This window comes from Pristiophorus japonicus, chromosome 1 (genome assembly GCF_044704955.1).
Source record: "Pristiophorus japonicus isolate sPriJap1 chromosome 1, sPriJap1.hap1, whole genome shotgun sequence".
Taxonomy (NCBI): Eukaryota; Metazoa; Chordata; class Chondrichthyes; family Pristiophoridae; genus Pristiophorus; species Pristiophorus japonicus.
The window spans coordinates 373,025,966-373,041,793 of record NC_091977.1 but is presented as its reverse complement, the minus strand read 5'-3'; the positions used below and the strand labels follow the sequence as shown (position 1 = coordinate 373,041,793).

The 15,828-nt window shown below is 45.2% G+C and overlaps 1 protein-coding gene across 4 annotated transcripts in view; it reads right to left on the bottom strand.

Moving 5' to 3' along the window:
• Positions 1–15,828, bottom strand: part of LOC139273836 (lethal(3)malignant brain tumor-like protein 4) — a 563,891-nt gene that overhangs the window by 381,626 nt on the left and 166,437 nt on the right. For all 4 annotated transcript variants that reach the window (XM_070890916.1, XM_070890932.1, XM_070890926.1 and 1 more), the window contains exons 16-17: positions 10,786–10,900; positions 8,928–9,030 (exon numbers count right to left, since the gene is read on the bottom strand). In XM_070890916.1, coding sequence (XP_070747017.1) covers positions 8,928–9,030; positions 10,786–10,900 — 218 coding nt within the window. The remainder of the gene's footprint in view (positions 1–8,927; positions 9,031–10,785; positions 10,901–15,828) is intronic.

The window sequence follows — 15,828 nt, the reverse complement described above, 5'->3', positions numbered from 1 at the left end:
AAGAGGAGGACTCCATCCTCTTGACATGTGTGCCACCTGTGCACCCAACATTGGTATTGAGGTCCGAGTTTTTGTGCTTCGAGTCGGAGGAAGTGGGATTAAGCATTGTGAAGCGCAGCACCCGTACCGTTAAAGCCACCAAGCCACCCAGGTTGATGCAGCAAGATGATGATGCAAGACGGGTGGAAGCATAGCAGGAAATGGTTCAGCTGTCAAGGTCGAGCGTCAACATCGGTCGAGACCTCCTCCATGGCCATGGCTGAGGTAGCTGCCAACATCGCCTCGTTTGCAGAACAGCATACCAACAGTACGTCGCAGCTGATCACCGCAGTGCAGTGAACTGTTGACTCTGTCGATGCCATGCGGCAATCGATGGTCTCGAGCTATGGCATGGAACCCCCCGATGCCATACCAGCCAGACCAATAGAACCAGAGGGTCCGGAGATGCCAGCGTCTTCCATAATCACCGCCTCCATTCTCTCCCCGACGAACACGACAACAGCGTACCGGGTGCACTGCTGCATCACGTGCTGGTACCGACACGGTGAGGGACAGGGGTGCAGATCGGCGTGGGGGTGGGCAACCCATCAAGAGGAGAATGGGGCTCACTTGGCGGGGGGCGGGGGTGTAAGAGAGGTGGTGGGAGTGGGTAGAAGGTTGGGTGTTGGTGATGTTTGTACATATTGTTCATATTGTTGTTGGTGTTTAAGATGTTTCCTTTTGATGCTAAATGTACTGTTTTTTGAAATACTGCTAAATATTTTACTTGACATATTTGAATGTTCTGCCACTTTTGAATGTTGTACAATCCAATACAGAGATTTTTTTTGCCACTCTTGGTCAGTATCTAACTTTTAGATAATGAGGGGTATGTGCTGAGAAACATACAAATGTCCTTTAAATGTAGTGCTGTGTGATAAATATTTTGCCATAGTTATGATGCAACTTTTTAATGAGTCCTAACATCAAGTCATTTAGCTAAGACAAGGGTCGTCACCAATCCAGGATGGATGGCTTTGAATGACAGATAGTTCCAGAACTTGAAGACCAGACATTATAGTTGGCATTTGAGTCCACAGTTTTTTAGGTAACAGATCGCCGAACCCCACCCTTAACATTACATGTTATTCAGTCAAATTATAATTGTCCAATATATAAACATATATATATATATATAAAACAATGTGGCCCGCCCAGCGGAGCTGATCAAGTGTGGTCAGTGCTTCGATGCTGGGGATGTTGGCCTGGTCAAGGACGCTAACGTTGGTGCATCTTTCCTCCCAGGGGATTTATAGGATCTTGCGGAGACATCGTTGGTGTATTTCTCCAGCAACTTGAGATGTCTACTATACGTGTCCATGTCTCTGAGCCATACAGGAGGGCGGGTATTACTACAGCCCTGTAGACTATGAGCCTGGTGGCAGTTTTGAGGGCCTGGTCTTCAAACACTCTTTTCCTCAGGCGGCCGAAGGGATGACACGAGACTCCCAAAGCAAGCGCTCTACTCGGAACTCCTTCACGGCAAACGAACCAAAGGTGGGCATAGGAAACATTACAAGGACACTATTATATATGTAGGCACCTTGTTAATGACTCCACGAGGCAGGGGTATGGTACTCAAACTGTGAAGACTGTAGTCCTTTATTGCAGCTCCTAGAGTGAGGACACCAAGAGGTGAGTTCCCTTTTATACTGGGTTACCTGCAGAGTGCAGGTGACCCTTAGGTCTCCAGCAGCAGCACCCTCTGGTGTACATAAGATGTGTACAGGGTGAAGGTACATTCAGTGTTACAGAACATCATAACAATACAAGCATGCATACATAACAGACACCCTCAAAGCCTCCCTGATAAAGTGCAACATCCCCACTGACACCTGGGAGTCCCTGGCCAAAAACCACCCTAAGTGGAGTAAGTGCATCCGGGAGGGTGCTGAGCACCTCATGTCTCATCGCCGAGAACATGCAGAAATCAAGTGCAGGTAGCGGAAAGAGCGTGCGACAAACCAGTCCCACCCACCCTCTCCCTCAACGACTATCTATCCCACCTGTGACAGAGACTCTGGTTCTCATATTTGATCATTCAGCCACCTAAGAACTCATTTTAAGAGTGGAAGCAAGTCTTCATCGATTCCGAGGGACTGCCTATGATGATGATGACATATATATATTTGCATCTTCTGTATTTGAGCAAATGTTCTTGTCAAGATCTCATCCTGGCACCGAAAATAAATATTCAGGATTTTATTATCGGCTATGTACTGTCACATGAGCGCATTACCTCTGGAAACTCTCAGGGTGTGACTAAATCTCCTCTCTATGCAGTTGTGTCAAGACCCTTATACCACAAGTCCATGGAGCCTTTACTGTAATTTGGAGCTCATGTCCACTTTCTATCCCACACCTGCCCTTCAACGGAGCATCTTAACTTCAATGTATCATCTTTTTCTAGGGAAAAATATTGTTGCAGCAATTTAGATCTGACCTGGGATGTACTGCACAACCGTCTTTCTGGCGGCTGGTAACAGGATCTTACAGGATTCTAAGGATGAAACTTGCGTTTTAGCCGATTTTTACATGGGCGGGAAGTATGGACTACCACCAGCGGTACTTCGCCGATGAAGTTCCCGCTGGGCGGTAGTTGGGCGATAGGTTGGCGGCCCCTGTATTTTTTCCACAAAACTGGCATTTTTGGGCCATAGGTCAATCAAATTCGGGCTCTGTGTCACAGATAGTGCCTTCTGCGAGCTGCACCCCTCTCTTGCTCCCCTCCTGCTGTCCAAGTGCAGGTCTCTAAACAGCAGGCTGCTGCTGACGCTGATCATATTTGCTCCTCATCTGAAGTCCATTTTAAGGCAGCTAAAGTGCCACCCATCTTGATGTGATTCAGAATACCTCCGAAGTGTAGAAAGCAAATACTGAGCAAAAGTGCTGTGAAGAAACCCTTTCCCACTAGCAGGTAAGAATGCAGCTATGAGTACTGAGTATTTTATGCAGTATTTCCATGAGATTGAATCAGACCGCTCAATTGTCATTGTACTCTTGCCTTATTTTCACTGGTGAGTTACAGGAAGCCTGGAAAACCCATGGATGCAATTGCGCGATTAGCATATGTCAATAAGCAATTCGCCTCACCCAAGGTTATTGTGTGCAGGCAGCCTAACACACTCGAGTTAAACACAGAAGCTTGTGCATTTTTCCCTGTTTTCAACCCCCCTCCCCGCCACCACTCCACTCCACTCCACTCCACACGCACCCAAACTCACGCGCTCCTCGAGGTTCAAATTGCCCCCCTCCCCCCCCCGCAAAGTTCAGGCGACAGGTGCAGGTTTGGACTTGAACCAGCACCACAACAAAAGTAATGTCTTAACTATCCACTGTACCGATACTAATCACTACCAGCGCAGCACAAATGCTGGCATTTATGATAGATTCAATCATCGATATTACATTTTTTGTGTAGGGTGCACAACCTGCAAGATTCACGCTTACTTCTTGTAACACTTGCCCGGTCACATTCTATTCATTTTATAGAACAAAATTTGACTTATTCAGTGGCCTTGATAATGCACAACACTGTTATTGTTGTAAATGAGCATATTCTCTGATTCATTCTCAGTAACACCACAGATAATTTATTGCTCGTAATATATTAAAAGTGATTGTATATTGCATGCACTTCCTGTAAGTGTAAAATTTCCTCTCAAGTTTTACTGTCACATGTTTTTCATCATATTGTCTGTCATACTAAAACTTGCTATTTCTAAGCCTATTTGATTAGCTCATTCTTCCCACATGACTAGTTCTAGCACTGAGTCCTCCGAGTACATGATCTGCATCTCCAAGGTTGATGACACTATTGTTCTTCGCAGCACCACATATCTAAACGCTGTAAAAGTCTGTCCAATGAAATTGAAGCAAACTCCTGCTGCCTGCCGCCACTGGCTCCTGGTGCCTCATTCTGCTCCTCCTCCTTGCCACCTCTTGCTGCTCCTGCCCTACCTCTATGTATCCCCAGCACCCTAACTTTCCTCCTCTTCATCCTGTTACCTGGCTTGCTAAACCCAACTACTGGTGCTCTTTCCCTTCTCTTTGCAGCTGAGCTGCTCATACTATCAGAAATAGAGTGCTGCCATGAGCTTCCAGAATATCATAGAAACATAGAAAATAGGTGCAGGAGTAGGCCATTCAGCCCTTCAAGCCTGCACCACCATTCAAGTAAGATCATGGCTGATCATTCCCTTAGTACCCCATTCCTGCTTTTTCTCCATACCCCTTGATCCCCTTAACTGTAAGGGCCATCTCTAACTCCCTCTTGAATATATCCAATGAACTGGCATCAACAACTCTCTGCGGCAGGGAATTCCACAGGTTAACAACTCTGAGTGAAGAAGTTTCTCCTCATCTCAGTCCTAAATGGCCTACCCCTTATCCTAAGACTGTGTCCCCTGGTTCTGGACTTCCCCAACATCAGGAACAATCTACCTGCATCTAACCTGTCCCGTTCCGTCAGAATCTTGTATGTTTCTATGGGATCTCCTCTCATCCTTCTAAACTCCAATGTATAAAGGCCCAGTTGATCCAGTCTCTCCTCATATGTCAGTCCGATCATCCCGGGAATCAGTCTGGTGAACCTTCGCTGCACTTCCCCAATAGCAAGAATTTCTTCCTCAGATTAGGAGACCAAAATTGAACACAATATTCCAGGTGAGGCATCACCAAGACCCTGTACAACTGCAGTAAGACCTCCCTGCTCCGATACTCAAATCCCCTCGCTATGAAGGCCAACATACCATTTGCCTTCTTTACCGCCTGCTGTACCTGCATGCCAACTTTCAATGACTGATGAACCATGACACCCAGGTCTCGTTGCACCTCCCCTTTTCCTAATCTGCCACCATTCAGATAATATTCTGTCTTGCATTTTTTCCCCCAAAGTGGATAACCTCACATTTATCCACATTATACTGCATCTGCCATGCATTTACCCACTCACCTAATCTGTCTAAGTCACCCTGCAGCCTCTTAAGAGTCCCCCTCAAAGCTCACACCGCCACCCAGCTCAGTGTCATCTGCAAACTTGAAGATATTACACTCAATTCCTTCATCAAAATCATTAATGTATATTGTAAAGAGCTGGGGTCCCAGCACTGAGCCCCGCGGCACTCCACTGGTCACTGTCTGCCATTCTGAAAAGGACCCGTTTATCCCGACTCTCTGCTTCCTGTCTGCCAACCAGTTCTCTATCCACGTCAGTACATTACCCTCAATAACATGTGCTTTGATTTTGCACACCAATCTCTTGTGTGGGACCTTGTCAAAAGCCTTTTGAAAGTCCGAATACACCACATCCACTGGTTCTCCCTTGTCCACTCTACTAGTTACATCCTCAAAAAATTACAGAAGATTTGTCAAGCATGATTTCCCCTTCATAAATCCATGCTTCGACCGATCCTGTCACTGCTTTCCAAATGCACTGCTATTTCATCCTTAATAATTGATTCCAACATTTTCCCCACCACTGATGTCGATGATCCCAATAGTTCCAGACCATGGAACCCCCCCGTTGCACCACTGCTGCCAAATGCAGGAAACCCCGTCCCCAATAGTCCCAGATCTCAACACCCTGCCCAATCACCATCCTGCTTTCACACCTCACTCCAGAGCACCCATACCTGTGGAGTACTTTCCCAAAACTGCCAAATCATGCGAGAAAAGAAAAATTAGGGGTGATGTTCAACTGCTGGCTGCCCACTTCTCACCCAATCAACAGCTGAAATGGGGTGCGAGGGGGAGGAAGGGGGATGGGTGAGAGGGGACAGGTAGGAGTTTTCATGTGGGCCTGTAAATGGGTGAGCAGCCCGCCGACCGATTTCTGGCAGGAGGCTGCTTAAATATGCACATTGGGGTGCTATACCAGTTCATAGAAACATAGAAAATAGGTGCAGGTATAGGCCATTCGGCCCTTCGAGCTAGCACCGCCATTCAATGAGTTCATGGCTGAACATGCAACTTCAGTACCCCATTCCTGCTTTCTCGCCATACCCCTTGATCCCCCTAGTAGTGAGGAATACATCTAACTCCTTTTTGAATATATTTAGTGAATTGGCCTCAACAACTTTCTGTGGTAGAGAATTCCACAGGTTCACCACTCTCTGGGTGAAGAAGTTTCTTCTCATCTCGGTCCTAAATGGCTTACTCCTTATCCTTAGACTGTGACCCTTAGTTCTGGACTTCCCCAACATTGGGAACATTCTTCCTGCATCTAACCTGTCTAAACCCGTCAGAATTTTAAACGTTTCTATGAGATCCCCTCTCATTCTTCTGAACTCCAGTGAATACAAGCCCAGTTGATCCAGTCTTTCTTGATATGTCAGTCCCGCCATCCCGGGTATCAGTCTGGTGAACCTTCGCTGCACTCCCTCAATAGCAAGAATGTCCTTCCTCAAGTTAGGAGACCAAAACTGTACACAATACTCCAGGTGTGGCCTCACCAAGGCCCTGTACAACTGTAGTAACACCTCCCTGCCCCTGTACTCAAATCCTCTCGCTATGAAGGCCAACATGCCATTTGCTTTCTTAACCGCCTGCTGTACCTGCATGCCAACCTTCAATGACTGATGTACCATGACACCCAGGTCTCGTTGCACCTCCCCTTTTCCTAATCTGTCAGCATTCAGATAATAGTCTGTCTCTCTGTTTTTACCACCAAAGTGGATAACCTCACATTTATCCACATTATACTTCATCTGCCATGCATTTGCCCACTCACCTAACCTATCCAAGTCACTCTGCAGCCTCATAGCATCCGCCTTGCAGCTCACACTGCCACCCAATTTAGTGTCATCCGCAAATTTGGAGATACTACATTTAATCCCCTCGTCTAAATCATTAATGTACAATGTAAACAGCTGGGGCCCCAGCAGAGAACCTTGCTGTACTCCACTGGGGCCCCAGCTGCCTGCCATTCTGAAAAGTACCCATTTACTCCTACTCTTTGCTTCCTGTCTGACAACCAGTTCTCAATCCACGTCAGCACACTACCCCCAATCCCATGTGCTTTAACTTTGCACATTAATCTCTTGTGTGGGACCTTGTCGAAAGCCTTCTGAAAGTCCAAATACACCACATCAACTGGTTCTCCCTTGTCCACTCTACTGGAAACATCCTCAAAAAATTCCAGAAGATTTGTCAAGCATGATTTCCCTTTCACAAATCCATGCTGACTTGGACCTATCATGTCACCTCTTTCCAAATGCGCTGCTATGACATCCTTAATAATTGATTCCATCATTTTACCCACTACCGATGTCAGGCTGACCGGTCTATAATTCCCTGTTTTCTCTCTCCCTCCTTTTTTAAAAAGTGTGGTTTTATTGGCTACCCTCCACTCCATAGGAACTGATCCAGAGTTTATGGAATGTTGGAAAATGACTGTCAATGCATCCGCTATTTTCAAGGCCACCTCCTTAAGTACTCTGGGATGCAGACCATCAGGCCCTGGGGATTTATCGGCCTTCAGTCCCATCAATTTCCCCAACACAATTTCCCGACTAATAAGGATTTCCCTCAGTTCCTCATTCTTACTAGATCCTCTGACCCCTTTTATAACCGGAAGGTTGTTTGTGTCCTCCTTAGTGAATACCGAACCAAAGTACTTGTTCAATTGGTCTGCCATTTCTTTGTTCCCAGTTATGACTTCCCATGATTCTGACTGCAGGGGACCAACGTTTGTCTTTACTAACCTTTTTCTCTTTACACATATCTATAGAAGCTTTTGCAGTCCATTTTAAAGTTCCCTGCAAGCTTCCTCTCGTACTCTGTTTTCCCTGCCCGAATCAAACCCTTTGTCCTTCTCTGCTGAGTTCTAAATTTCTCCCAGTCCCTGGGTTCGCTGCTATTTCTGACCAATTTGTATGCCACTTCCTTGGCTTTAATACTATCCCTGATTTCCCTTGATAGCCATGGTTGAGCCACCTTCCTTTTTTTGTTTTTACGCCAGACAGGGATGTACAATTGCTGTAGTTCATCCATGCGGTCTCTAAATGTCTGCCATTGCCCATCCACTGTCAACCCCTTAAGTATCATTCACCAATCTATCCTAGCCAATTCATGCCTCACACCTTCAAAGTTACCCTTCTTTAAGTTCTGGACCATGGTCTCTGAATTAACTGTTTCATTCTCCATCCTAATGTAGAATTCCACCATATTATGGTCACTCTTCCCCAAGGGGCCTCGCACAACGAGATTGCTAATTAATCCTCTCTCATTACACAACACCCAGTCTAAGTTGGCCTACCCTCTAGTTGGTTCCTCGACATATTGGTCTAGAAAACCATCCCTTATGCACTCCAGGAAATCCTCCTCCACCGTATTGTTTCCAGTTTGGTTAGCCCAATCTATATGCATGTTAAAGTCACCCATGATAACTGCTGCACCTTTATTGCATGCACCCCTAATTTCCTGTTTGATGCCCTCCCCAACATCGATACTACTGTTTGGAGGTCTGTACACAACTCCCACTAGCGTTTTCTGCCCCTTGGTATTCCGTAGCTCCACCCATACCGATTCCACATCATCCAAGCTAATGTCTTTCCTTACAATTGCATTAATTTCCTCTTTAACCAGCAACGCCACCCCGCCTCCTTTTCCTTTCTGTCTATCTTTCTTAAATATTGAATACCCTTGGATGTTGAGTTCCCAGCCTTGGTCACCCTGGAGCCCGTCATTTTGGTTTACACAGTTAGGGAAATTGGGTCTTGGCGGTTGGACGCAATCTGCAAACAGCTGTACCTCGTCTGCAGCCATGCGAATGTTAATTCAGCATAAAAGGAGGGACACTGCAAATTTTCACACAATTTTGAAAACATCAAGAAAGATGTCAAAATGCTGTCCCATGTCTGAAGGAGCTGAAGACATTTCTCACTCACCTATGATGACCTGTGTATCGGGCACCTTTGATGTGTCCAACGCCTTTGCATCCAGGTGTTGGACATCCTCCCGGACTTGGAGCTGCAACAAGGTCTTGTGAAGCTGAAAAGGAAAAATAAGGGCATTAAAAACCTCAGCTGATGCAAAAGCATTGTAATCTACCGAACACATAATGATCTCCTGGAAATTCAAGCCATATAATAAACCACATGAGTATAGTTTGGATGATGTATAAATGTCCAGATTCGACCACCGCCTTGAAATTTTTGCCTGGTAACTTTTGTTTAAAAAAAAAATCTCGATACAGTTTTAATTTTCTGTGGAGGATTAATTTGATTTTCTGACTGAGTGTATGTTAGCAATGAATGTCAGGAAATTATAAAGTCTGTTAACTAAATGTAAAGCATAATGATGTAGAGCAAGTTCAGGATAGTAATCATAGCAAGGGCTTCTGATGACATCGTAAAATGGAAAGAGTTAAGCACTTGCCAACATCTGAACTTCAGGATTAAAGCCTGAAATCCATCCCATGCATCGATTATTTTTGATAATATTTAATGGGAACTTTATTGATTTTTGGTTTATTTTTCTCAATTGATACAGGTGTCATGACACATAGATGCATAGCTTACTATGATTAGACGATGCACACTGATGTGCCCACACTAAGGATTTAATGATTGTGGTTTATGCCTGGAAGATCCTGGGTCCCCAATCCAGCACCGTAAGTGTGGGGGAGCAGGCTGACCCCATCAGAAATCCCATAGTAAGCTACTTCAAATAATGTTGGCGTGGCAGGAGAGCCTAGAACATTCGGAAAGTAGCGGAAGGGAGCAACTTCCGTATTTACAAAACTCCATGCATTAGATGATCTTGGGTGTCTTGCCATGAAGAGAACGATGCTAGCAGAGCATCAGACACAGATGGAGATTCAGAATGTAATTTCCCAAAATATTTGGCAAATGGCTAGGATAGTGGTGCAGTCCACTGCCATGCTGTGCATGAGCATCCTTGAGGAGTTCAGCTCATTGGGGGCAGTGTGAAGAAAGTGACAGCTGTAAGAGTATCTACATATTTCCTCCTGCTTCATGACAGATCTAAGCACGTCGGTGAAGGCACTGAATAATGGACTGTAGGTCTTGGGGGACCATCTGGCAAAGTTGGTGTCAACTGGATTGCAAAGTATACAGGGCAGCATCTCAAAGGGACTGAAGGATATTTGGTGGAATCCCCCTCAAGGATTTAATGATATTCATGATTCCATGGGGTCCGTTCTCCCACTGATTGTCGGCAACCAGAAACCTGTTCTTGGTCAAAGTTGAGAAGTTGGTCAACGTGCCTCAGAGGCTGCTTCCCCTCATGCCAGCAGGAGGGAGTAGAAGTTTCCTGCAGAAATCTTCATCTTTAACGAATCAGGATGTTAAGGAATCTATTTCCATCACAGACTTGAGAAGAGGGTCACCTCCATCCCAAGAGGCTCATAATATTTTGCAGCAGGCATCGATATTTCAGACAGCAGGTTCTCAGGTGGAATGCAGATGAAGCATTAGAATAAGGTGTTAACAAAGCCGAAATTTATTGCTGTTCCCTAGTAATTTGCCACACAATGCCATTTGCTGGCAGAGGTGCCAAGGCAGATAGTGATATGTAGTCAGCACCCACAATTGAATCATGCAATTTGACAATTGTGACGTTATATCACTTAATGTGGTATTGTACCTTCTTAACTAACAAGTCAAGATTTATTTAATTGAAAGATACAGTCAACCATCATATCTTTTGTAGAATACAAAACATATTTGTTCCTCTAAATATTAAATAAAATGTAATCTGAAGATATTTTTTTAATTCCCTTACTAAGTGGTGGCTGCAGTGGGTGATTTGTCTTGGCACACCATCCAGCAGGGTGAATATCATGGTGATCTGCATCTAACCAGTAATCATAATTATGACTCCACCCATCAAAATGGATCTGAAAGGAAACAAGAAAAATGCATTCAATATTTACTTTTATCATACTTTTGAAAGCCCACAGTGGAGGCATAAAAGTTTTTAAGTCCCTAATTATTTAAAGGAGGAAATCTCACCATCACTAACACACTTAATTATCAACAGTTGAAGAGAATGGCAATTCCATTTATTGGGGTTAAATATATAACAGTAATAAAATTAAAATTCAGGAGGCTTAGAATTAAACTAGATCAGCACAGTGGAACAGTTTAGAGGAATAACAATACACTGAAACATGGAGGGGTCCCGAACAATTCTATCTCCCACTTTACAATCTATTCACATCATTATGTGGAAGGAAGGTCAGTGGAAGAATTGTCCCCAGGTTTCTCCTGCATATCTGTTCCCTGTTGCTTTAAAGAGGTTTTGACAAAGGCCTGGGTGCTGTCTGCTCACAAGAACAGCTGCAATTTGACGAAAGGAGATTGAGAAAAACTGGGAAAAAGAGAGATTTATCCAGGTTAAAAAAGAATGTAATCAATTGAGGTGTATTATCTAGGAACAAGTACTCTGACACATAAATGTTTACCTGTATAGAGTCATAATGGCACAGGAGGCCGCCATTCGGCCCATCGAGTCCATGCTGGCTCTCTGTAGAGCAATCCAGTCAGTTCCATTCCCTTGCTCTATCCCCATAGCCCTGCAAGTTTATTTCCCTCAAATGCCTATGCAATTTCCTTTTGAAATCATTGATCGCCTCCGCTTCCATCACCCTCGTCAGCAGCAAGTTCCAGATCATTACCACTTGCTGCGTAAAAAAGTTCTTCCTCACATCCCCGCTGTATATCTTGTCCAAAACCTTAAATCTGTGTCCCCTAGTCCTTGCACCATCAGCTAATGGGAACAGCATTTCTCTGTCCCATCCTACTCTCTCACCAACCTTGCTGCTCAGCTTGCCCGCGGGGGGCTAAACTTGCCAATCTCCTCCCCGTCCAACTCATCCCTCCAAGCGCTGACCCTGTGTATGCTGGCAGTGGATCAGCCATAAATGATCCTCTCCGGATTCCCTTGCAGAATGTCCATTCACTTCTGAACAAGGCCCTTGTCATTCATGAGCTTATCGTGGATGATTGCATCAACATCGTGGCCCTGACAGAAACTTGGCTGAGGGGTGATGACATCTTATCTTTAAACAAAACCACTTGCCCCGCCCAGACCTCCGTGGTGGCGGTGTGGCTCTCATCACCAAATCATACCTTGGTCTGTCCCCCTACTCCTCCAGCACTTTCACTTCCTTTGAACTTCTCACCTTATTCCACTTTTCATTTAAAATTCTCCTTCTCTACTGCCCACCCAAGTATGATAAAAATGTGATCATGGAGATTATCTTCACTGCTTTCCTCCCTCAGCCTCTGCAATGAGCGACTTCACATCCTCGGTGATTTCAATCTCCATCTCAGTTCATCATGCTCTCTCTCCTCTGAGTTCACTACCCTACTGTCTTCCATTCATCTCTCCCTCCATGTGAATTCCTCAACCCATATTCACGACCACCCCCTTGACCTTGCCATCTCTCGTGGCCTTGCTATTCCTACCGTGTCAATTACAGATAAGGCCATCTCTGACCATTTCCTTGTATCGCTCTCCACCCACATTCCCCTTCCCCCACCCAACCCTACTTCCTTCTGCATCCCCCCGGTGGAAATCTCTCCAGACTCTCTTACAACTGCACTTATCAACTCTAAACTGTCTAGCCTTTGGCCCTCCTTTCACCATGACATTTCTGTAACCACCGATCTGCTCAACCACACCCTCACCACCACCTTTGATGCCCAAGTCGCTATTAAAAACATTACTCTCTCTCTCACCCGAGCCGTTCCCCCTGGTATAGCCCTCATCTTTGCTCCCTCAAGTCCAAGGGGGTGAGATTTGAATGGATGTGGCAGACAACTGGTTTAGCCATTCACAGGCAGGTCTGGCTGGACCACATAAAGCATTATCGGGTCATATTCTTGTCTGCAAAAACTGCTCACTATTCCAGAATCATTCTGGAATGCAAAGATAACCTCTACTGATGTCCATCTTCTTAAACACCTCTCCCGACTCCACCACGCTCACCTCGAACAACAAGTGTGAGGAGTTCATGGACTTCTTTGTTTCAAAGATTGCGACCATCCTATCATCTGCCTCTTCCAATTCCCTTTCTTCCCCTATCCCATGGGGGCAAAGTTCCTGTGAGGTTCCCCCTTGCCCTAGTTCTAAACTCGCATCTTTCTCTAGTTTCTCTCTGATTTCCCCTCGACTTCTCCAAGCTCATCTTGTCCATGAGACCCACTTCCTGCTCCCTTGAACCTCTTCACATTAAAATGCTGACCACCCAACTTCATTTTCTGGCCATGTTAGCTGACATTGTTAATGGTTCTCTCTCCTCAGGTACTGTCCGCCTCTCCTTCAAATGTGGAGTCATTACCCCACTCCTCAAAAAAACAACCCTTGACCCCACTGTAGCTTGTTAGCTACTGCCCCAGCTCCAACCTTCCTTTCCTCTCCAAAGTCCTTGAACGTGTTGTCACTTCCTAAATTCATGCCCAACTTTCCCGGAACTCCATGTTTGAATCCCTTCAATCTGGTTTCCGCCCCTGCCACTGTACTGAAACGGCTCTCATCAAAGTCACAAATGACAAACATCCTTTGTGACTCTGAAAAGGTAAACTATCCCTCCTTGTCCTCTTTGACCTGTCTGCATCCTTTGACATGGTTGACCACTCCACCTACATCCAACGCCTCTCCACCATCGTCCAGCTGGGTGGGACTGCACTCGTCTGGTTCCATTCAAATTTATCTAATCGTAGCCAGAAAATCTCCAGCAATGGCTTCTCTTCCCACTCCCACATTGTTACCACTGGTGTCCCCAAAGGATCTATTTTTGGCTCCCTCCTATTTCTCATCTGTATGTTGTCCCTTGGCAATATCATCCAAAAACAAGGAATTAGTTTCCACATGTACGCTGACGACACCCAGCTCTACCTCTCGACCCCTCCATGGTCTCTAAATTGTCAGACTGCTTGTCCGGCATCCAGTGCTGGAGGGGCAGAAATTTTCTCCAATTAAATATTGGAAAAACCAAAACCATTGTCTTTGATCCCCGCCACAAACTGTGTTGCCTAACCATTGACTCCATCCCTCTCCCTAGCATCTATCTGAGGCTGAACCTCCGCGTGATATTTGTCCCTGAAATGAGCTTCCGGCCACATATCCGCAGCATAACTAAAACCGCCTATTTCCACCTTCGTAACATTGCCCACTTCCACCCCTGCCTCAGCTCATCTGCTGCTGAAACCCTCATCCATGCCTTTGTTACCCCTAGACTTGACTACTCCACACACTCCTGGCTGGTCTCCCGCATTCTACCCAACGTAAACTTGAGGTCATCCAAAACGCGGCAGCCCATGTCCTAACTCGCACCAAGTGCCGATCACCCATCACCCCTATGCTCGCTGACCTACACTGGCTCCCAGTTAAGCAATGCCTCGATTTCAAAATTCTCATCCTTGTTTACAAATCCTCCATGGCCTCGCCCCTCCCTATCTCTGTAATCTCTTTCAGCCTCTCAACCCTACGAGATGTCTGCATTCCTCAAATTCTGCTCTCTGAAGCATCCCTGATTATAACTGCTCAACCATTGGTAGCCATGCCTTCAGAAGCCTGGGCTCTAAGCTCTGGAACTCCCTCCCAAACCTCTCCATCTCCCTTTCCTCCTTCAAGACACTCCTTAAAACCTACCTCTTTGACCAAACTTTTGGTCATCTGCTGTAATTTCTTCTTATGTGGCTCGGTGTCAATTTTTTTTTGTCATAACACTGCTGTGAACCGCCTTGGGACGTTTTACTACGTTAAAGGCACTATATAAATAAAATTTGTTGTTGTCTACCTTATCCAAACCCATCATAATCTTGTATACCTGTATCAAATCTCCCCTCATCCTCCTTTGCTCCAAGGAGAACAACCCCAGCTTCTCCAACTTAACCTTGTAGCTAAAATCCCTCATCCCTGGAATCATTCTGGTAAATCTCCTCTGCACCCTCAAAAGGACCTTCACATTCTTCCTAAAGTGTGGTGACCAGAACTGGATGCAATTCTCCAGTTCTGGCTTAACCAGAGCTTTATAAAGGTTCAGCATAACGTTCTTGCTTTTGTACTCTATACCTCTATTTATGAAGCCCAAGATCTCATATACTTTGCTAACTATTCCCTCACTATGTCCTGCCACCTTCAAGGATCTATGCACATGAACCCCCGGGTCCCTTTGTCCCTGCACATTCTTTAGAACTATACCATTAAGTCTATATTGCCCTCTGCCTATCCCTTCTGCCAAAATGCATCACATCACAATTCTCTGTATTAAATTCCATCTGCACTTCTCTGCCCATTCTGCTAGCCTATCTATGTCCTGTTGCAGTTGATTGGTATCACCTTCACTGTTTGCCACACCTCTAAGTTTGGTATCATCGGCAAATTTTGAAATTTTACTCTGTATTTCAATATCCAAGTCATTTATATCAAAAAAAGCAGTGGTTCGAGCACTGACCCCTGGGAAACACCACTGTCTACCGTCCTCCAATCTGAAAAACAACCATTTATCATGACTCGCTGTTTTATGTCCTTAAGCCAATTTCTTATCCATGCAGACACTCACCCTCCTATTCGTGAGCCCCAATTTTGTTAACCAGCCTTTTATGTGGTACTTTGTCAAATGCTTTCTTAAAATCCATATCGGCAACATCCACTGCATTCCAGTCATCAACCTTCTGTTACTTCATCAAAAAATTCAATTAGGTTAGTCAAACACGATCTACCTTTTACAAATCCATGCTGGCTCTCCTTTATTAACTTAAATCTCTTCAAGTGCTTGTTAATTTTTTCCCTGATTATTGTTTCTAAAAACGTACC